The sequence below is a fragment of the Corapipo altera genome, unplaced genomic scaffold (assembly GCF_003945725.1).
Source record: "Corapipo altera isolate COAL_440 unplaced genomic scaffold, ASM394572v1 295, whole genome shotgun sequence".
NCBI classification, from domain to species: domain Eukaryota; kingdom Metazoa; phylum Chordata; class Aves; order Passeriformes; family Pipridae; genus Corapipo; species Corapipo altera.
The window spans coordinates 3,506,116-3,528,688 of NW_020884936.1; the positions used below are offsets into that span (position 1 = coordinate 3,506,116).

At 45.9% G+C, this 22,573-nt stretch overlaps 1 protein-coding gene across 1 annotated transcript in view; it reads left to right on the forward strand.

The window, feature by feature from the left end:
* Nucleotides 1-22,573, forward strand: part of SFXN5 (sideroflexin 5) — a 97,407-nt gene that overhangs the window by 8,768 nt on the left and 66,066 nt on the right. Inside the window, exon 3 of the mRNA XM_027660540.1 lies at nucleotides 11,683-11,760. Within this exon, the coding sequence (XP_027516341.1) occupies nucleotides 11,683-11,760 (78 nt within the window). The remainder of the gene's footprint in view (nucleotides 1-11,682; nucleotides 11,761-22,573) is intronic.

Consider the following 22,573-nt stretch of genomic DNA (forward strand, 5'->3'; position numbering starts at 1 on the left):
CTGAAACTCTCTTTGTGTTATCCATCAGTGAATCCACACCTCTCATCTCCCTCCAGTAACTGGTGAGCCCCTGGACTGGTTTCTGGCAAACTTGCCACTGATTTAATCTTCCCAGAAGAAAAATTCCTACAGCTCTTCATGGAAAAAAAAAAATGCAGGGGAGGAGATGAGAGGGCAAATATTGATTCCACGGAGGACGTGAAGCTGGGTGGGTTTGTGAAAGTTTTGCAGTGGCTGCACTCAAAAACACCTTTTTTCCATAGTTTTTCCATAGTTATTAACCTGTTTGTAGCAGGAGTTTGAATTTCTGGTCCTTTCTTTCCATTTAATGTTGTCCAGAATTATTTCAGTTCTTTGCTTTCATGAAATAGTGACTGAGAGTGATGAGGAACACACAGAAGGAATATTTCTGCTTGTGATTCTGCCTGTTGGCCAGAAAACTTGGGATTTTGCTTTCAGTGAAGGGCAACTGCTTTTTCCTTTTTATTTTCCCTTTTTATTTTCTTTTTTTGTTTGTTTGTTTTGAGGTGGGATAGTTTTAAGATGAAAATACACCTGCAAGCAAATCTCAAGCCCCAGGGAGCTGAACTGCTCCGTGTAACTAGTGGGGAACTGCACTGTGTTGGCAGGGGGGGAAAAAGACCCAAAGCAACTTTAAATAATCTTTTTCTTCTAAATCAGCATTTTTTTCCCCAAAAAAACATAAGGATGAGCTGTATCATGATGTTAACTTTGAGTACTTTGTGTGTGCAGCCGGGGGAACAGCAGAAAATAAAACAGCTGTTCTCACACCATCAAAATGAAGATTCTGCTTTCAGATCAGAGTCTGAGATGAATTTTCCAAATCCTCCAACCTCCCCGTGGAGCTCAGCTCTGGGAGGTGACCTGACAGTGGCAGAACATCACAATTCCAAGGAGGAATCACAGGATTACCCGAGGATGCAGAGCACTTTGCAGATTTTAGAGATTTTTTGCTGTTTGAAGAGGACACGAACACTTGGACCAGAATAAAACCAACCCTACACATGAAAGGCTTGGAGCTGCTCTTACCTTAGGGGAGGTTTAGTGTTCAACAGGAGTGGGAGATGTCCAAGGCCAGGTTGGACAGGGCTTGGAGCAACCTGGTCTAGTGGAAGGTGTCCCTGCCCATGGCAGGGGGTGGGACTGGATGGTCTTTAGGGTCCCTTCCAACCCATTCCATGATTCCATGATTCTGTGTCCAGTGCAAGGCAGTGAGAGTTGAAGGAGCATTTTTGGCAGTGTGGGGAATCCTCCATCCCTTGTCCTCGGGCTTGTCTGACCACAGACTGGACAAGTTCAGGCAACACCACCTGGAAACAAATCCCTCATTCCTTCCTGCACTGGCCCAGGTTGCCCAGAGAAGCTTTGGCTGCCCCTGGATCCCTGGAAGTGCCCAAGGCCAGGTTGGAGCAACCTGGGCTAGTGGAAGGTGTCCACTGATGGTGAAATCCCCTCTCTGACCAGGTGAATTTGCAGTAGAAAGCTTTGCAGAGTTGATGTTTGCTGTGTGTTTTCCTGGGAGGTGTTCCCATACTCTTGTAATTCCCTGGAATGTTTGAGGATGAACCTGGACCAAGTGCTCCCAAGTCAAGGTCACCTGGACAGAGGTTCTGGTGGGACAGAAAGGGGTGATTTTGCCCATCTTTTTGGTGGATTTTGTTGTGTCTCAGCTTGTTTTCTTTACCTCTTTTTTTTTGGGAGGAGGAGGATTCTTTTGGGTGGAGATCATCCATCCAGTTCTGCTTAGTTCAAATTTCTCTTAATTTCATTTCCATATTCTAATAACAGCCCTCACCCTTCTCCCTTCTCCTTTAATACGTGGTATGTGTAAGTATGTGGTTTAATCTGTTGATTTTATTTTCAATTTATTAAATTTTTAATTTATATATATTTTAATCTGGAGATCTCACTGTGCACACTGCAGGAGCAAATTCTGGGTTTTGTACAATGGCACTGATATAGGGAAAAGGCAAAATTCCCAAACCTGCTTCCTGTGTGTCCCTGAAGTGGGGGGATCTGGGTGAACTCAATGGAGTTTTTGAGGAGGTTGGCAAGGTTGGGGGTTGGGGGTTCAGAGTGATCAGCTGGTGTAACTTCATTTTTCCAGGCAGCTTTTGAGGAGGTTCTTCTGAGAAGGTGAAACCCAGGGGAGGGAAAAAGGGCAAAGTCTGAGTGGCCCATTTTTATCCTGGAGACAGCGATCAAAATCAAGCAATTTTGGGTCCCAAACTGAACCTGAACAGACAAGGGAGGTTTGGTGTCCTTCTGTGGGGTCCTGTAAGGGCAGGTCTGAATTTCATGATCTTCAGGAATGGCTTGGTGGCTTTCCATGAGTGACAATGCCCTCTGTCTGTTTATTTTGGGAGTGTGAATTATATGATAATGATACCTCAGAAGATCTGTAGCACATTTCATGATGTCCACACAAGTTCCCCTCCCAGAGGAGCCCCTTGGCAAAACAGACACTTGGGGTCACAAGAAGCACTTCCTGGGGCATAAAATCCTGCTTTTTGCTTGTCCTGGCCCTGCTCTGTGTGTCTGATCTCGTGCTCTGGAACCAGTCGTGTGTCTACACGTAGAACTCAAAGCTGTTTGGTTTCCTTTGACAAGCGAGGTGGCAAATTAGAATCTAGGAAGGGTTTGATGAGACACAGCCGTGCTCTGAGAGCTCCTTCCCACTGACAGATGGCTGCATCTTCCAGGCCCAGGGTTCTCAGGGAACAAATAAATTGCTGTTTGTCTTGGAGGAGCTCACTAGAAAACAGGGGGAAAAAAAAATAGATAAATGAGTCTCTAACGAGAGTGGATGTTAATCCCGTGGAAAATGTAATAATATTTTATTTTTCTACGGCCTTTTTTTTAATTGCTGGTGTTCCATCATCACGTCCTACTGGTGGCTGTGTTTTGGGGAAGGATGGAGTGATCCCTCTGAGTGGGGAATTGAGTGATATCGAGTGTAATTAGTCTCAGTGACACTCCTCTCTTACTCATTTATTTTTTCAGCGAGGCAGATTTTTAACACAATTAAAAATTTCCTTGTCTTCCAGAGGTTCTTAAGGAGTAATCCCTGGGGGATGCACCCTGAGGACTGGATTATGTTGTACCTGTGCTTTTATCTTCAGTGGCTTGTGGTAGAATAACTGTCTGTATCAAACTCACCTACCGGGTTTCTCTTGCTTTCTGAGAGCAGATGAATTGAAACAGGGCCCCGACCTCATGTCAATATTGCAGCCACCTCTAAAGGGGAGGTTTTCTCCTGTGCTAATTCACCTCATTACCAGCTCTCTAATGAAATCATTTTTTTGGCAGCTGCAAATTTGCAAACTTCTCCAATAGGTGGGAAATGTGTCATTTCAGAGGCCAACAGGTCCCGTCTCTGAGACCACAAGAGACCCCTCAGTGGGTGCAGCGCCTGGTTTTGAAACGTGTGAGGTTAAAATGATTGGAATAATACTTTTAATTGCTCTGTAATTAAGGTCCATCGGCAGAAAGCAGATATTTTGATAAGGCAAACTTATCCCATCTGACATTAACCTGGACACGCTGTTAACGCTCCGTGGGAAGCTCTTCCTGGAGAAAGATCTGATAATAATTCCGGGCAGAAAAGCGAAATAAGAAGGAAGCTGAGCTGAGAAGGGGCTGTGTGTTATCTGCTTTTGCTTTATCTCATTGTTCAAAGCCTAAGTCTGCAGAGCTCCGAGCATCTTGCATTCCCATATTTGGGTTTAAAATGGAAGCAGGATTAGATGTATGTTATTTATATGAACGATACCTTCTTACTCAGCAGATTGACTGTCTGTGTTTATTCAGTGTCACATCTGCTGGCTCCACTTGAACAAAAAGTTTCTGGCTCCTGTTGTCTGTCACTGTGGATCCAATACAATGGGGCCAGCTGGAGTCAAGTCTGCCGTATGTGTCATCCCTGGAGCAGCGAGACGAAATCGGGAATTGCGGAGTGGCTGATGGCACAGCACAGCTGGATTTCCATACCCTGCGTGGAATTTGAGGTGCTGGTGGCCAGAAGACTCTTGGTTTGGGTCGTGTGCCAGTTGGGCTGAATGTGAAACCAGTGAAGCTCCTGCACTCGGCGGATCATCCGCCCCAAAACTCCAAGCCAAACGGAGCAAAATACAGATTGTCCCAACGTGCCCCATCCCATCAGTGGATTTCCTCTTAAAACCCTCTGGTGCTGAACTTGCCTCTTTTCGTGTTGGTTCTGTCTCAGGAATGTTGTCGTGCTCCTGGCATGACGACTCTGATTATGGTCTGTATGTGCACATATGGGTTTCTGGAGGCAGCTCCCAGCCATGTGTAGGCCTCGGTCGGGATCCAAGAGGAGGCAAGGCACAGATCTTCCAGACAGAAACCGTGTGCCCTTGAGAGAGAGGGGGGCAAGGTGAAAAACCAGTCCCAGAGCTCACCAGTGCTGGGTGGAGGTGTCTGACTCACGTGTGTGTGTGCAAACATCTGCTGGACACAACGTGGTTGTCCTCTGTCCTGCCACGGTGCTGGAGCGATGGCTGGGAGGGACTTGGGATGTCAACAAAGGATTCCTGGAGGTGGCCACCAGCTTGGTGTGATGTGAGATAATTTCCTGCTGGCGTCTCTGGTTTGGTTCTTTCTCCTCCTAAACAGCAGCCTGGAAAAAAGGAGGCTCAGAGGGGACTTTCTTCCTCTCCCTGACAGGAGGGGAGAGCTGGGGGGGATTTGATCTCCCAGAGAAAAATGAGCAGGACAAGAAGGAAATGGCCTCAAACTGTGTCAAGGGAGGTTGAGATTGGATGTTAGGGAAAAATTCTTCCTGGAAAGGGTTGTCCAGCCCTGGCACAGCTGCCCAGGGCAGTGGTGGAGTCCCCATCCCTGGAGGGATTTCAGAGCTGTGTGAATGTGGCATTTGAGGAAACGGGTCAGTGATGGCCTTGGCAGTGCTGGGTGGATGGTTGGACTTGATGTTCTTCAAGGGCTTTTCCAACCTAAACAGTGCTATGGTTCTGTGCCTCAGGCTGAGTCAGGTGGTGGGTTTTGGCTGTGCAGCAGCTGGTGTAGGTTGTTCATGCAACTGAGAGCTCTCTCCCTCCCAACAGTGCCTGCAGGCAGCTGTCCTGGCCCGTGGTAACTCCTAATCTGTGACTGGGAATGACTTGGCAGAGGGCTGGATGGTTTGAATCCAAATTATGCCAGAGATCATCCCCAGCCATAGTCATAAACCCAAGCTCATGGATCAGTGATGGCCCATTCCACACTTCTCAGCGAGCTGAGCTGTAATCCAAACCCGGTGTGTTTTCCAGCTGTGTTCCTCACAAAGCAACAACTGAGCCTTTACCCAAAGCCCTGTTGTTGTTGGGTGGTGTTTCCCAGCTGGACATGGCTTGGGCTGCTGTGGTGGAGCCCCAGACGTGGAGCCTGTGCTCGGGAATCGCTGCTCACGGTGGATCCCTGGCACTGCTCGTGGGCTGAGGTTTGTAGGAACATCCTCCGGGTGCAGATGGTCTGTCTAGCACCCTATTGTGAGAGCTGAGACCCCATCATCCACCACGAGAAGTGCTCTAGTTTTTTTTCTCCTGGGAAAGGGGGTAGGAAAGAAATGATACACACTAAGAAAAAAAAACGTGGTTGCGGGGTTTGGTTGTTTTTTTTTTTCTTTAAGTGATGCTGTAAAGTCTCGAGTGACACTTCATCCCACAGACAGCAGCAGAGAAATCAAGCAACAATAAATATTGAAACAGGAGCACAACCTTGTAGACAGACCTCTTTTTTTTCCTGTTAAAGTGGAGATGAAGTGTAATCTTAGACATTATCAGCTCTCACAGTGATGCTGCATCGTGCCGAAAGCCGGGGAGTGGAGCTCGTTGGCATTTGGAGCTGTTGCACGTTGTAAAGTTTGCTCCTATTTTTTTTTTTTTTTTTCTGGAGGTTCTGGTTAAAAGAACGTGCTTGACTTTTCCAGAAGGGATACAAGGCAACAATGTCTTTTCCCTAAATTTTGCGGCTCGTTTGCTGAAACCACCTGAACACCTCAGAGCCGTGTGAAAAACCGTCTTCTTAACACAAGCCTTGGTTGAACACTTTTGTTCAACTTTTTGTGCCACCCTGTTGGGCCAGGACTCCTTTCCCTGCAAAAGTTCCCCTCTCTCCCCACGGAGCTGAAAGGAGGAAATTCATGAAGACTGCGAATTTTTTTTTTATTTATTTTTTTTTTAAAAAAGAGCAAAATCGAGCTTTTTTGTTTTCTGTTTGTTACCACAACTAAACAAGATGGGATCTGGCCAGGGTTGTTATAGTAACTACTAAGATTTCCTCAAGAGAAGGAGGAAAAAAATAGAACACAGACCCATTCATCTCTTCCTCCCAGTTTTTCATTCAGAGTTACATGCTGTTCTGGGGAGATAATTTGCAAGACACGCAGTGTAGGTAATTTCAGTGACAAAAACACATACCAGTAATGAGCACAAATGGCTCTCCAGAATGTTGTGCTGGCACTCCGGAGTTATTTTTCCAGCTTTGGAGGCAAGAAGGGTTGTCTTCCCTGGATCTGCAGTCATTAGGCAGTCAGCTGTCAGGTTTTTTCACCTCTGGATTATCAGACTGTCTGTGATATTATACAACTGTAATTTATTGATGCTCTTTGTGGGTAATAACTTTGTCCTGATACGATATTTTTAAGCATCCATGAGGCACAGAGCTACCAAGAACAACCTCAAGACCCTCGAGTCCTCTTGTGATCTCGTAGGATTGCTCCTCTTTACAGGCTGGAAATGCCTGAAACAGGCTAAAAATCTGATTTGTTTCTCATGGCTGCAGCCCTTCATGGTTTTCCACTGATCAACCAACACCCTTGACTGGCTTTTATCGTAGTTGATCATTCCAGCCACAGAGCCCTGAGGGTCTTGCAGGAATTTGAGCCTGTCCATGATGTTGGATTTCATCCCGTGTGTCCATTTCTCAAGATCAGCTTTTCTTCCCTGTGAGATCCTAAACCCTTCTGGAAGAACAGAATGTCACCCAGTGCTGCATCACCAGAAAATACCACCCTAATTCAGAACTCTTCTTTTTTTGTCTGATGTCAAGAGGAGTTGGCTTAAGAAATAAGGACTCATTTCTCTGTCTGGGATGTTGGGTAGTCATGGAAAAGGATGACCAGTGACTGGCCTTATCCATTGAAACATTCAGGACACATTTCTGCTCTTAAAGACTGCAAACTCCTTTCGGGAAAGTCCAGCAAAGGACTCACATATTCACCCTACCACTTGCATATCATTTTTTAGTAAGCTGAGTTTAAATTTTAAGGCAGATTTAGCAGATGTCTGTGGGGGTTTTTTTGTGTTTTTTTGAACCAGTCTTGAAAACTTTTATATGTGAAGTATTTTTCTGATTTTTGGAGCAAGGCACAGTGTTTCCACAGCCAAGTTTTTAGGTGAGATGGAATTGCCTGGCCTTTGAAGGAGGGTGGGATTCCTGAACACGCTCAGTCATCCATCTTTGATACTCAAACATCCCTAAAAACTGCTGGATATGACTTTCTGAATTTCCCAGTACCCCAATAAAATGGGAATAGAAGAGGAAAAGAAAGTGTCCGGACCTGGCACTAAAATATAGTCTAGTGTTGGCCTTAAATGTCTTTATTTCAGATCCTTCATGCTCTCAACATCCCCTGGTCCCTTTTGGGATGGGGAATAAATGTACCAGCAGTGGTGGGGGATGTTGGAATCATCAAGTGGGCCAAAGCCCCACCTGGTAGGAAAAATCCAGAGAACTCTGGGAAGTCAGGAGCTGGATTTCGATGGTCTTTGGGGATCAGTTCAGGATATTCTGTGATTCCAAATCCCAAAAAAGTGGCTTAGGAAAGTGTGAGAAGGACGATCCACAGCTCTTTTTGGAGGGGCGTGTCAGGCACGGAGCTGAGTGGAAGAGGAAACCAATTTTGGGGCAACATTCCCAGAAACAGGGCAGAAACCCGAAAATTTACCACTTGTTAAGTGTCTGTGGTGCCACAGGGCTGTGAGTGTGACCAGGAACGCTGAACTTGACCAACACAACCAAGCCCCATCTCCGAGCCCACGTTTTGCCAAGAATATGAAGGTTTTTTCCGAGTTTTTTCCTCTTTCTGATTCTCAACCTCATTCGGTGTCTTTGCACAGACTCCCTGCTCTGCTGAGTAGCTCCTAATCCCTGGAAAAATCTATAAAACACACACACACACAAAAAAAAAAGGGCTGGAAATAACGTGGGGCTGGCGATGTGAGCTCAACCGCCATCAAACCGGCCGTGGACCCGATCCCAAGCGAGGGAATCGCCGCGATTCCGTGTGTCCCGCGTGTGGAATGTTTCAGGGACAATGGTCCTTCATTAATTGCTGCTGTCAGGTTGGCGTAACCGCCGGTGCTTCCAAGGAAACAACAAAGTACTCTTTGATGTTGGCATGAAAGGGGGGAAAGTAGTTTCCCTGCCACTGATTCCATGGATGCGAGTTCCTAATGAGCTCCGGGACGTTCGCGGTGTTGACGGAGGGATTGTGGGAGATGGGAATGGGGAGCCTTGACTTGATTGCACCAAATCCACACGAGCCACCGTCGCGCTCCGGGATAGTTTGGGCAAAACATCCCGTATTTCTGAGATTTCTCCGGCGCTAATGTTGGAAAAGCTGCCAAAACGACGGAGCCGGTGCCGAAATGCCGACCCGGAGTCGATGTTACCCGTCTGGATGCCAACCTGCAGGAGGCTTTGGGGGATGTGTGGCCGAGGGATTTGTTTGGCTTCAAGTATTTGGGAGGCTTTCCTTGGTGATCTGGTGCTTTCTGCAGGTGGAGGAGCAGATTTATCCCCACCAAAGCTGCTCTTTTTGTCCTGACTCGTTCCTCTTTAGCTTGGACTAATCAAAGAACCTTTCTACCTGTTTACTTCTGCCCTGGGAGGTTTTTTATTTCAATTAAAAAAATATATATTTTATAGAAATATATGTATTTTCAAGGGGAAAAGGTATATATTAATATGCATATATACTATAATATTATATAATATACATATATTAATATACATAAAATACATGTAAAACTATGTATATATTAATATAGAATAATTATGTGTATATACATATATTAATATGTGGTAATATTAATATACAATACTTATGTATATATTAATGTATGTATATATAATACATATATATTAATATCCATATATATATACTTATATACATATATATTCTATATAATACAATTTATATACACACAATGTAGAATTGTAGGATCGTAGAATCCTTAAGGCAGGAAAAGACCTCTAAAATCATACTATATATATTTATTGAAATTATTATATATGTAGTAATAATTATATATTAGTATATGATACTTATGTGTATATACACATTAATATATGTATAGATAATATATAATATTTAAGTGTATATATTAATATATGTATATATATTAATATATAATACTTATTTGTATATACACATATTAATATATGTATATATAATATACAATGCTTAAGTGTATATCTTAATATATATGTATATATTAAGATATGAAATTTATGTATATATTAATATACATATATGTATACTTACATACATATATATTCTATATAATGCAATTTACATACAGACAATGTAGAATTGTAGGATCATAGAATCCTTAAGGCTGGAAAAGACCTCTGAGATCATACTATATATATTTATTGGAATTATTATATATGTAGTAATTATTATATATTAGTATATAATACTTAAGTGTATATACACATAATATATGTATAGATAATATACAATACTTAAGTGTATATATTAATATCTATGTATTAATATATAATATTTATGTATATATTAATATACAATACTTTTGTATGTATTAATATACATATATGTACACTTATATACATATATATTCTATATACTATAGTTTATATACACACAATGTAGAATTGTAAGATCATAGAATCCTTAAGGCTGAAAAAGACCTCTAAGATCATACTATATATATTTATTGGAATTATTATATATGTGGTTCTTGAAAGTATTAGATGTTTACATAGACTGCTTCTGCTGCAGAAAGCTTTTTTATGTTTCTATAAATATGAATAACTGTTCTGGGAGTAAATTGGTGATTCTGACAGGCTTAGTGTTCCGATGGTTCCTTGACCACATGAAATCATAGAATTATAAATTATCCTGAGCTGGAAGGGACCCACCAGGACCATCCAGTCCAACTCTTGGCCCTGCACAGACACCCCAACAATCCCACCCTGTCCCTGAGAGCATTGTCCAAACCCTCCTGGAGCTCTGGCAGCCTTGGGGCTGTGCCCACTGCCCTGGGGAGCCTGGGCAGTGCCCAACCAACCTCTGGGGGAAGAACCTTTCCCTGAGATCCAACCTGAGCCTGCCCTGGCACAGCTCCAGCCATTCCCTGGGTGCTGTCCCTGGGCACAGAGAGCAGAGATCGGAGCTGCCCCTCATGAGGAAGCTGCAAACTCCGAGGTCTGACCTCAGTCTAAATGTATTTATTCTTCTGTTTTATCACACCCTGAGGAAGATCTCTGTTTACATGAGCATGGACTTGAGTCAGGTTCAAACTTTCACTGCAATGACAACTGACTTTGGGATTTTTAGAGAGAATTTTTTATGGGGCACTGAATTGTTAAAGGTGATGCTTCATATGGAGAGACTTCTACCTTACTCTTCCCTTCAGCTGTGCCCACCCAGGACACACACTGGGAGAGGGTGTGGGGAAAGCCAGGTCTCCAGTTGAAGCTGTTTCCCTGTTGGCATCACTGGGAGATGTTCACTGAAGTGACATGGAGCGATGCCTGTGTCCGTGACAGGGATTCATTGTTGCACCTGAATGTGTCTGTTTGGTCTTAAACTCATTTCAACCTCTGAGAAATCCCTCGTCTCCAAGATTTGTCACATCTCTGGTACCACAGGAAGACCTTCTAGTGGAAGGTGTCCCTGCCCATGGCAGGGGGTTAGAATGAGATGGTCTTGAAGGTCCTTTCCAACCCAAACCATTCTGGGATTCTATGGAGACTCTCAATTTTTATTTTGACTTCTATAGATGAGTTGCAAGTGGAGTTTTTTTTCTGTTTTCTCTTTTGTTTCTTCCTCTGCACCTTTGACTGTTTTCCTCCACCTTCTATTGTTAGATAAAAACCAGCAGGGCTGTGCCAACCAGCAGAAACAAGTGTCCACATCTTTTTTTCCTTTTTTATCTTACAGATAAAAGGACCCATCATAATGGATTTAAGCTGAAAGAGGACAGATTTAGATTGGATTTTTCACAAGGGCCTGGAGTACCAGGACAAAGGGGAATGGCTTCCCACTGCCAAAGGGCAGGAATAGATGGGATATTGGGAAGGAATTGCTGGCTGTGAGGGTGGGGAGGCCCTGGCCCGGGTTGGGCAGAGAAGCTGTGGCTGCCCCTGGATCCCTGGAAGTGTCCAAGGCCAGGTTGGAGCAACGTGGTCTAGTGGAAGGTGTTCCTGCCCATGGCAGGGGGTGGGAAATCTTCTTTAAGTTCCCTCCCAACCCAAACCATCTGTGTTTCTATGATTCTATGCCAAGGTTTGCATGAAAGATAATACAATTTTAAACCTTTAATTCCTTGCCTTCCATAAGGGATTCAGTGCAGGACCAGGATCACAGACCACTGTTGTTTTTCTTTGCAGAGCCGCCTGAAGGAAGCAGTGCAGCTCTTGGAGGATTACAAACATGGCACTCTGCCCCCAGGAGTCACCAACAAAGAGGTGAGAGGGAAAAACCTTTATTAAAATTCCTGCTTATTCCTTCGGTTACAAGTGTTTATGGAGGGGGTTTTGTGTTGGTTTTTTTTTTTGAACCAGTTGTGAAAACTTTTATATATGAAGTATTTTTTTTGATTTTTGGAGCAAGGCACAGTGTTTCCACAGCCAAGTTTTTAGGTGAAATGGGATTGGCTGGCCTTTGAAGGAAAGTGGGATTCCTGAACATGCTTAATCGTCCATCTTTGATACTCAAACAAGGTGGGCAGGATGAAGTGGGGGTTTAGGCTGTGTCTGTGGTCAAATGGATATTTTTGGTGTTTCTACTGGTGAAATCCTACCCTGACTTCTCTTGCAAACTGCGCTCGTACAATTAAAACCAAAACCACACCATTTTCTTTTTTTTTTTTTAAGCTGAATGAAACCTTCTTGTCAGCCCTGTAGGTTCTTGTACCCAGCAGCTGTGAGGCATCACCCCCTTCCCCTACAGCGTTCATATTGGTTATAATAATTGTCATTTCTCCAGAGAAATAAACACATAAACCGACATAAACCCCTCTGGGTGTCCTCATGTTGCAGGTTGTACCATCAGTAGTGGTGCTTCTTGTTGGGTGATGTTCCTGCTGTTGGGGTGGAAGCTGCAGGAGGTTGTGGGACCACCTCCCCCCCCTCGATGGAAAGGTCTTAGCAGAGTTTTTGGGGCAGTTGCTGAGAAAAGGGTCATTTTTGGTAGAACTTCGGGACAGAGGGACGAGCTGGGTGATCTCTCCAAGACCCCATCACTTCTGTTTTTTGGGCTTGTGGCTGCTATTTGTCTTCACATCGAACCTGCGGAAGCAGAGATTAGTATTTTAGAGGGGTTAGGCTGCTTTTGGAACCTTTTACCTCCAAATCTGTATCATGAAACAAAAATTATGAATTTTCTGGCTGTTCCCTCAAACTCTTTTCCTTCCCTGTCCACGTGTGGCCACCTGACCACGACATGGACCCGGGGGCTTTTTTGTGGTCCATGTTTGTGCAACCAGCACAAAATATTTAATTTCTACTCAATTTAATGTCATATAAAGAACAGGATGAATGGATTGGCAGAGTTACTCGAGGGGATATAAAAGCAAGGGGTGTCAAAGGACCAGGGCACCTCCCCCCAAAAAAAAGCAGCGGTGGAAATGGTGGAGAACTCTTTTTCCTGTTGGTCAAATAACCTCTTTTATATTTTTATTTCCTGTTCCCAAGTGATAATTTCTCCCTGTGGTAGAACAAATACAGCAGGTAAATGAAGAAAATTCAGATTTGTGTTATCTTTAAAAAGTGGCATCTGGCGTGGTAGGAGCTGTCTTGGGAAAGAGGCACAAAAGAAAAGAAAAGGGAAATATCCCCTCCCTACATGTCACAAGGCATTGCCCTCCTGGTGTTTTGGTGTCACTGCACTCCTTCAACCATAATCTGATGGCAAGGAAAGAGAACCCAGGGTTGGGAAAGGAGAAAAGCAGGGAGTGATGCAGCAGCAGATGACTCAGTTCCCATCTGCCTCCAGGCAGATGACACTCAAGTCATCCCTTGTGCAAACCACGCAGACTTTTGACCTACATTTTGCATGGTGACAAACCCAGGCTATTCCCAGAGTTCATTCAGAACTGCAGAGGGAGAGAGCAAGGAAAAGCATCGTGGGTTTTGTTTGCCTCAGCCATGACATCGTTTGCAGGAGGGGAACCTGTGCAAGCTGGAGGGCTCTGAGTGTGAAACAAAGGTGTGGGGCAGAGGAGGAGAGAGGAAATGATGGCAGAAATGCCTTTCCTAGAGAAGTGGCAGCACATCAGTGTAAAAAATAATGGAGTTTGTAGTAAAATCTTGACTCAGTTTTAAGCTGAAGAGGGCAGATTTAAATGGGATACTGGGAAGAAATTCTTCCCTGTGAGGGTGGTGAGGCCCTGGCACAGGTTGCCCAGAGAAGCTGTGGCTGCCCCTGGATCCCTGGAAGTGTCCAAGGCCAGGCTGGAGAAACCTGGGCTTGTGGAAGGTGTTCCTGCCCATGGCAGGAGGGTGGAACAAGATGGGCTTTGAAGTTCTCTTCCACGACAAACCATTCCATGGTTCTGTGGGTAGATCCCATCAAAGCTGAATTTGTGCCCAGAGTTCCACAACCACTCTAAAGAGGGTGAAGATGGAAGGGACCTGGAAGCAGGTGACAATCAGAGCCCGACACCCCCTGGCTTCCCCCTCCTGTCAGGGGGTTGCAGAGCCAGAAGGTCCCCCTGAGCCTCCTTTTCTCCAGACTGAACCCCCCCAGCTCCCTCAACCACTCCTGCTGCTCCAGACCCTTTCCCAGCTCCGTTCCCTTCTCTGCAAACTCTCCAGCCCCTCCATGTCCTTGTTGTGAGGGACCCAAAACTGTCCCTGTTATTGATGGTGTGGAGAAGTCTTACTCCAGCCCAGCTCCCAGGAGCCTGCCCAGTGAAGATGGATAAAATCATCAAATGCTGTTGGCTCCTGTGTGTTCTGTCTGGGTGAAGGTGAAATTTGAACCAAAGGACACCTGGAGAACATGTTTTTGCTTCCCTCAGGCTAAGTTTTACCGTATTTATGCCTTTTCTGTGCACCACTACCTGCAGGGTGGACTCTGGCTACGAGGCATTAACAATTTGCAGTTGTTCTGGTCCTAATGTGGGAAAGGGATGTGATGCAGCTCTGAGGAAGTGCTTGGGCTAATGTTGGAATAAAGGACCGAGCCATCTGATGTTTTATGTAGCTGATGGCTGAGTGTCACACACTCCTCTGATGCACTGATGTGTTGCCACAGGCAGGCAGGAGAGAGCAGATAAGTGGTAATTTGATTTTTGACTGATTTTGGGTTTTTCCCCTCCCCCCTTTGACTGTGATCAGAGCTAATCCCTTTTTGTTCACTGTGGGCAAGAAGTGTAAGTCGGAGCAGTGACTTGGCTCATCTCGTGTTTTGTATCTGAGAGAAGAGAAATTGCTGTTATTACTCATCAGAAAGGCTGAGCAGAACTTCAGTGATGCTCAAGAGAGCAGAACTCGGCTTTATCTTCTTGGTTTAAGAGCTGATTTGGGTTTAGTTGCTCAAACCCCCTCGAGAAATGCAATTGCTGCCCTTTAAAACAGGCTCTTCGGGCACGGCTTGGATGCAACACGTGCAGAGAAGAGGTGCCTGAGTGGTCTCCCATTTCATAATCGGAACGAAAATCACGACCACCAAAAGCAAGACTTTAAAAATAACAGTTTGGGCAGAGTTTGAAAGCGTTAGTTCTCTAAGAACCCAGCGCTTTCCCCCCTTCCCCCCTTCAAATATCAGCTTTGAGATCAAGGAGACAGGTTGTTTTGACAGAGCGTTTCGCTAATCTCCCGACGGATCCACTTTGGTGGAGCGGCGCGTTTGACAGTGCTCGAATTCCTCCTTTTTTTCCCCCCCCTCATTCAGAAATCCGTGGTTCTCGGGAAGGATGGCAGGCAGGCGGTAGCTGGGAGCCTCGTGGCAGCTCTATCGCTTGCTGAAATGGTTTCACCACGTGAAAAAAATGGAAAATAGGAGAGCCTAAAGCTATGTCACGTCAAGCGTCTCCTCCACGCGCGTCTCCTTGACAGGGCTCTCGTGGAACGAGGCTTTTTCTCTTCTGCATTTTCCCAGGCAGATTTTTCAAAATGAGCCGAGATGGAACAGTTAGGGGCTATCTAAAGCAAAAAAAAAAAACAAACCAGAAAAAAACCTCTGAAGAGATATGATCATTAAAGAAAAAAGCTCCGAAGAGTCGTAATTGTACTTTTACCAGCTCCCCATGAGCAGTTTCCAGAATCAACGCTGCTCTCTCCGAGATGATTCCCAGACACCAACACCTCCAACACCTACAGCTCTGCCCCTTTCAGGTCTCTCACACTCATCCAATAATTCTTGGTTTTGCTCTTGGAGTGATTTTGCTGCTCAGGAAAATGACCATTAACTCAAGGTGGTAAAATCCCATTTCTTGGGCGTCATTAGCAAAAATGAAGAATTGATCCCTTAGCTGTCGATAGCTGCTGGACTGCTGAGAGCTCCTTATTGAGGGTTTATCCCTACATTAGAAAGATGTTTTAAAAACATGATTTTGATCACTGCTGTATCAATTATTTAGTCAGCAAAACAGAGGAGAAGTAGCTGCTCGATCAGGATTTATTCAGAGCAAGAAAACCCTCTCCAGTCGCCACTTCTTCAGCTTAGCTTGGTTTTTTTTTATTTAAATATTTAACAGCCAGATTTGTTTTTTGTTAAATATGAAGTTGAGTGGTTCACATTCCACTTATTAAAACCCCACCAACCTGAAGTATTCTGTGTAGGGGAAATACCCCACACTGTCGTTGATCCCCCTCTCTGACAGGCTCATGAATTCGTATTTTTTTCTCAAAACAAAAAGATATTCTCGGTAATGCAACTATTTGGGGTGTTTTTTCTGTTCTCTTGGTCGTGTGGGTTAAATATTTTAAAAGGATTAGAGGAGAGCTTGGAGGAGAAATCCCCTGAAAGCCTTCGGAAGGTTTGGTCTCCTGGTGGGGGATTTTGGGTGTCTCAGTGTTGGGTGATTGGACTCCACAGATCCAGAAGGGTTTGATGGAGGAAACAACTGTTTCTTATCATGCTTTAGAAGTGCAAATCTTTGCTGTGAAAACACCAAGAGAACTGGTGGGTTTAGTGAACTTCTTGTGCCTCTGTTCTGTTTGGTGGCCGTGTCCATCAGTGGAGAGGGTAAGTAATTCAAAGGACTGGTTTGTCATCTGATGACCCGTGTCCCCTTTCATCTCCCTGTCTCAGGGGAAGCTGGAAAACAGTAGGATCCTTAGTAGTGGAGGGGGGAGAAAGGAAATGTGTAGGATTCATGTTGATGGGAGAAACTGGTTCTGCTGTCGTTTGTGTGCCATCTTCTCCTGTAGGTGTTGTATTCATGAAATCAAAGAATGGTTTGGAAAGGGTTGGGAGGGACCTTAAAGATCATCCAGTTCCACCCCCTGCCATGGGAAGGGACACCTTCTGTTAGACCAGGTTGCTCTAAGCCTTGTCCAGCCTGGCCTTGGACACTTCCATGGATCCAGGGGCAGCCACAGCTGCTCTGGACAACCTGTGCCAGGGCCTCTCCACCCTCACAGCCAAGAATTTCTTCCCAATATCCCACCTATCCCTGCCCTCTGGCAGTGGGAAGCCATTCCCCCTTGTCCTGTCCCTCCATGCCTTGTCCCCAGTCCCTCCCCAGCTCTCCTGGAGCCCCTTTAGGCCCTGCAAGGGGCTCTCAGCTCTCCCTGGAGCCTTCTCTTCTCCAGGGGAACCCCCCCAGCTCTCCCAGCCTGGCTCCAGAGCAGAGGGGCTCCAGCCCTCGGAGCATCAACATGTTATTGCCCTTCAAGAAGAATTCCTTTGTACATTCTTTGCACTTTGTGCTCCTTATTTAACCACAGAACCATGGAATGGCTTGGGTTTGAAAAGACCTTCAAGACCACCCAGTTCCACCCCCCTTCCGCGGGCAGGGACACCTCCCGCTGTCCCGAGTTACTCGTTTAAGTGATCTCACTGTACTTAACCAACCTTTTTGTTTAGCCAGTATTCCTCACAGCCCACCTCAGGAGAGAGAGGCGTGGTAGGAGTCCCAGTGCTGGAGCCATTGGTACTGGTGGTTCCATGGTTGGCTCCCGGGGTTGGCGGGATCCGGGATCCGTCCCCGCGCGCGGAGCTCCGGTGGCTGCTGCGATCGGCGAGTGGGTAGGTGAGAATGACACACACGAGTGCACTGGGAGCCAATTTGCAGCAGAAGGTATAGACTGTAACGTATCCAATTCCAAACAGGGCAGGCAATTCCCCAGACTGCCTCCTGGAGGGAATCTCCGCTGGAGTAAAAAGGTTCCGGTCGGGGGGGGGGAGTCGTTTCTCCTCTGAAAAACAAGGGCTGTAAAGTATCAGCCTGATAAACAAGGAGGAAGAGCCAGCTTGCTTAAACATGGACGTTTTCCCTGTTTTGGGAATGTTAGTGCTGGGGTTTAGCCTCAAACCAAAAGGCTGTACCAACTGCAGGGCATAATGATGTGGCTTTTGTCCTTTATCCTCGGGCTTCTTTGCCTAATTTGTAGGATTGCATCTGTGTCCTCTGTGTGCGCAAGTCCCTTTCCCAACCTGTCCAACAGACCAGCACAGATTGGAGGAACAGATTGATGCTGGCATGTCAGCAGTGGGAAAAGTTGAGGGAAGCAGCACTCGGCGGCTATCGGCTCCAGAGGGATGGAAATCATTCCCTGGTTAGGACACAGCTGCTTTTTCTGGGGGATTTCTGTGCTCCAGGAATGTGCATGGCAGAAAATCCCTTTTCAAGGCTGTCCACGTTTAGGCACCAAAGATCTGCCCTGGAAGGATTGCAGTGAGGGATATTTCATGAGGAACTTCAGTTCTTCCCCAAAAACACCTTATAGTTTGTTTTTCTCAGCTGGAATTCCCTGTAGTCGGTCCACGCTGGAACTGCATTCCTGATGTGCCCAGCAAAACGTGTCCTTTGTGGGCTGAGTCATTTTGGGCTTTGAAATTGGGGTGGAAATAGCTACTGAGCTCTCAGCTTGGTATCACTGCTTAATATCACTGCTCATCAGCCTCACAGGGCTCCAAATATTCAATATTTGGAATGCTTCAGGCTGATGGAAGTTGGGATCAGAGCCCTGATTTGCTCCATTTGTAGGTTCATACCACTCTGTTCTAAGAATTCACTGTCTAAAGAAGAAGTAGGTTACAGTCTAAGAAATACAGTGATGAGGGTTCATCATCCTCTTCTACCTTCCCTCTGTCCCCTCGGTCCCGATCTCAGGTTGGCACCCCCAGCTTCTCCCTGTGGTCCTGCCAGCAGAGAGAGGTAAAGAGCCACAGAATAGCAGGAATGTGCCTTGAATGAGGACTCTCCAGGGTGAGTGATGCTTTTTCCCTGCAAGGTTTTTTTTATTTTTTTAATGCCAAGAAGAGATTTATAAACTTGTGTCATTCGCTCAAAGCCGCCCTTGGGACATACAACAGCCCGAGTCTTGTGGAGATCACTTAAAGGTACCCCCCACAGTGAAGGTGCTGCCTTATTAAATTTGTCATTCCCTGGATTTCAGATGTGAACTGGCACAAATTTGATCTGTGCCCAGAATATTGCAGGGAAGGTGCGATGCCATGGCAGCTCTGAGGCAGCACTGCCATGTCTCTGCTCCCGGCCATGTGTTCCCACCTCCCTGCTGCCTTGCACTGGCACAGCTGGTTGGTTCAGGGAGCTGATCTTAATAAAAACTAAAGCTCCCTTCCCCCACTCCCAAAATGCTTCGTTTTATGCCTTTGACTCCCTGTATTTTTTGCTCTGCTCTGTGTTGTCTTGTGCAACGTGAGGGATGGGATGCACACCTCGGATCGGGAGGGGTGGTGGGGCTGTGGTGCCATAAACAGCCAGCTCGAGCTGCTGAAGGTGAGATAAACCTGTGGTGGAGGTAGGAAATTAATCCAGGGATCATAAAACCAAGAACAAACATCTTGAGCTGTGGATCTTTTGTGGATCTGTAGCCCTGAGACACCAGGTTTTGAGATTTTTGGTGCATCTTCCTCTTTGCTGTAGGATCATAGGCTGGTTCAGGAGGTCGTCTAGTCCAACTCAGCTCCCTAGATTTTCTGTTGGAATTCTACCTGTTCATTTGTCTGTGTGTTTACTTGTACATCATGTTAAGATGCACAAACATGTATTTGTTAGGAAACGAAGTCTCAGCGAGACAACTCTGATTTTGTACCCTTAGCTCCACCCTCAAAGCTTCACCCCTCAGCATCAGGGGGTGGTTGGAGGGGGAAAAAAAAAGAACCAAAAAATTAAAAATAACCCCGAACTGAATGAAAAATGCAGCTTTTTGAACTTGTCCCTTGGAGACAGACATTTGCTATTCTCCAGCCAGCCCCTTCCCGCGAGCGTTGGCGGAGCACGAACCGTGGTGTGTCAGTTGTGACTTCTCACTCTTCAGCCTTTCCAAATGCAGTTTTGGCAACTTGCTGTTTTGAAACTGTTTCATTTCTTCCCCATTAGTATCAGTGAAGTGAAAAGAGGCTCAGCAGCCTAATGGGCATATATTTATTGCTGTGTTCTTCCCTCAATCATGTTAGCAGCGGGAAGAGCCGCTCACGCTGTCCCAGACACAGCAGAGAACAATGAATCTATCAGAGACTAAACAGGAACCCTTTTGGGGAATAATGGGTTTTCTTAACAGTGTTGATGAAGAGCGAAGAGGCCCATTTGCAGTAAACTGTAATTTTTTTCCCCTCTGGTCTCTTGCAGGATCTGATGAAACGTAGATATATCTATATCGCTTGTCCTGCTGCTCCCTTTTCTTGGCAAGAAAGTGCCAGTTTGCTGCTCCAGGGGCTGAACTTGGACTTTCTGTCTTCTGCAATCTAAATATTCCCTGTGGCACAGAGTTGGACATTTTAGGCATCGTTTCAGACCATCAGAGGACAAGAGGTCCATAGGGAGCTGTAGGTTAATGCACCTCAAAGAACCCACTCTGATTCACTAGATGCTGCTCCTGATGCTCTTACTCCGTTACAAACTGGCTTTGTTTCAGCTCAGCATTTCAGGATTAAGGGAGTTGATCTAAAGTCACATCTAGATTACAAATCAGATTAGATTTGCGAGCTTCCTGTGGCTAAAATGAGATGAGATGAAGCCAATCTGATCTGGAGCAACCCAGCTGGATTAGCAAGCCTGGCTTCCCAAGCAGGGGCGTTGGACCAGATGGCCTTTAAAGGTCCCTTCCAACCCAAATGATTTAATGATGGTATCATTAACAAGTGATACCAATGGTACCAACATAGATACCAATGGTATCTAAATCCTTCCCCAACCCTGGTGCAAATGATGGTTTTCAGTGAGTGGTTCTTATTCTGCTGAAGTCTTTCCAGCAGGATGCTGGGAGGATTAATTAGTTAATGTTTATTGAGTGCTGTGAGGCTGCACAGTGTTATTTCAGTGCTGGCTTATTTTGTCAGTCAGGACTTGATTCTGGTTCCACCTACACTTGGTTTGGATCTGTGTAAATCCGTGTGTTGCGCTGGAATTGCTCGTGAATTCCAATGTGATTCCCAACATCAAGGCACAGGGAGGTGACTCAGCCAATGCTCTTCAACCTATGGATTTGTCCGAAGGTTTTATGGATCTGCACATGGGCAGGAGCTGGGACTCAGCAGGACCAGGGCAGTGCCCATCCCCTGTGCTGGCACTGCTGAGGCACCTCCAGCCCTGGGGGCAGTTCTGGGACCCTCAGACAAGAGAAACGTGGAGGGGCTGGAGCGTGTGCAGGGAAGGGAATGGAGCTAGGGAAGGGGCTGGAGCAGCAGGAGCAGCTGAGGGAGCTGGGGGGGCTCAACCTGGAGAAAAGGAGGCTCAGGGGGGACCTTCTGGCTCTGCAACTCCCTGACAGGAACGGCGAGCTGGGGGGTGGCCAGGCTCTGCTCCCAGGAAACAAGGGACAGGAGGAGAGGGAACGGCCTCAAGCTGTGCCAGGGGAGGCTTAGGTTGGATATTGGGAAAATTTCTTCCTGGAAAGGGCTGTCCATCCCTGGCACAGCTGCCCAGGGCAGTGGTGGAGTCCCCATCCCTGGAGGGATTTCAAAACTGTGTGGATGTGGCACTTGGGAACATGGGCCAGTGGTGGCCTTGGCAGTGCTGGGGGGATGGTTGGACTCAATGATCTTAAGGGGCTTTTCCAACCTAAACAATTCCAAGATTCCATGATTCTATTCTGTGACTCACTGATGCTTAAGACAGTAAAAGAATTCTCCATTGGCATCCAAGAAGAGAAGTGTCTTCTGGAGCCTCTTCTGCTGACTTATTTCCCTGCCAGGTGAGAGCAGAAAATGTACAGACACCCTTTAGGATTTATCCCTTGTGTGGAATCACTTGAGCTTTATCTCCTTAGAGCTAAAACCTTCTTAACATAAAGATTTTAGGAGCAGGGTTGGAAAAACTCCAATGGTGAGATTTCTTGCTGAGGAGCAAGTGCAGACAGTGGTTTTTGTTACCTTGTTTTCCATATTTGTTAGGAAAGCCAGGCAGCAGATTCCATATCTATTAGCAGGTGGAGTTGGGCACCTCAGCCGGGTTTACAGGCCTTCAGGTGACATTAAATGTGGACCCAAAAGCTCTGGGATTCCACCGTTATAAATCTTGCTAAAAGCCTCCAGCCCTCCCTGAATGCTTTGGCTGGAGCTTGTTTGTCTCTGCGTTAAATATCACTTTCCAAGAAGTGGGATTTTGGGACTGGAGCTGGAGAGAAGTGGGAGAAAGCCACGCGAAGCGGGAGCGATCACGCTGCTGGGGGAGAAACCACGGGTGGGGAGCGAAGCAGAACGTGTGGTGGCTCTGTCAGGCTGCACCAAAACTACCTCCAGCTGGCAAGTGGTGTTTAATTTTAGTGAAATACTAAAAACAAAGAGATATTTATTTGCCTTGGTGTCACCTGCTGAGAGGTGACGCCTTGAATAAGTAGGAAGGCAGCAGGGAAAATCATGGAGTAATAGAATGGGTTTGGGTTGGAAGGGATCTTAAAGACCATCTATTTCCAAAACAAGGGACACCTTCCACTAGACCAGGTTGCTCCAAGCCCTGTCCAACCTGGCCTTGCGGTGCTGGAAGAGGTGATGATGTGTTGGAAGGCTCAGTGCAGTGGGAGCTTGGGAGGTCTCAAACCATGACCCTGTCAACTCAAAAACAATTAAAAAGTCTCAGAAGCAGAGTGAAATAAAGGTGGAATTATATCAGTGAGAAGCACCTTGTCTGGGATGGACCCCCTA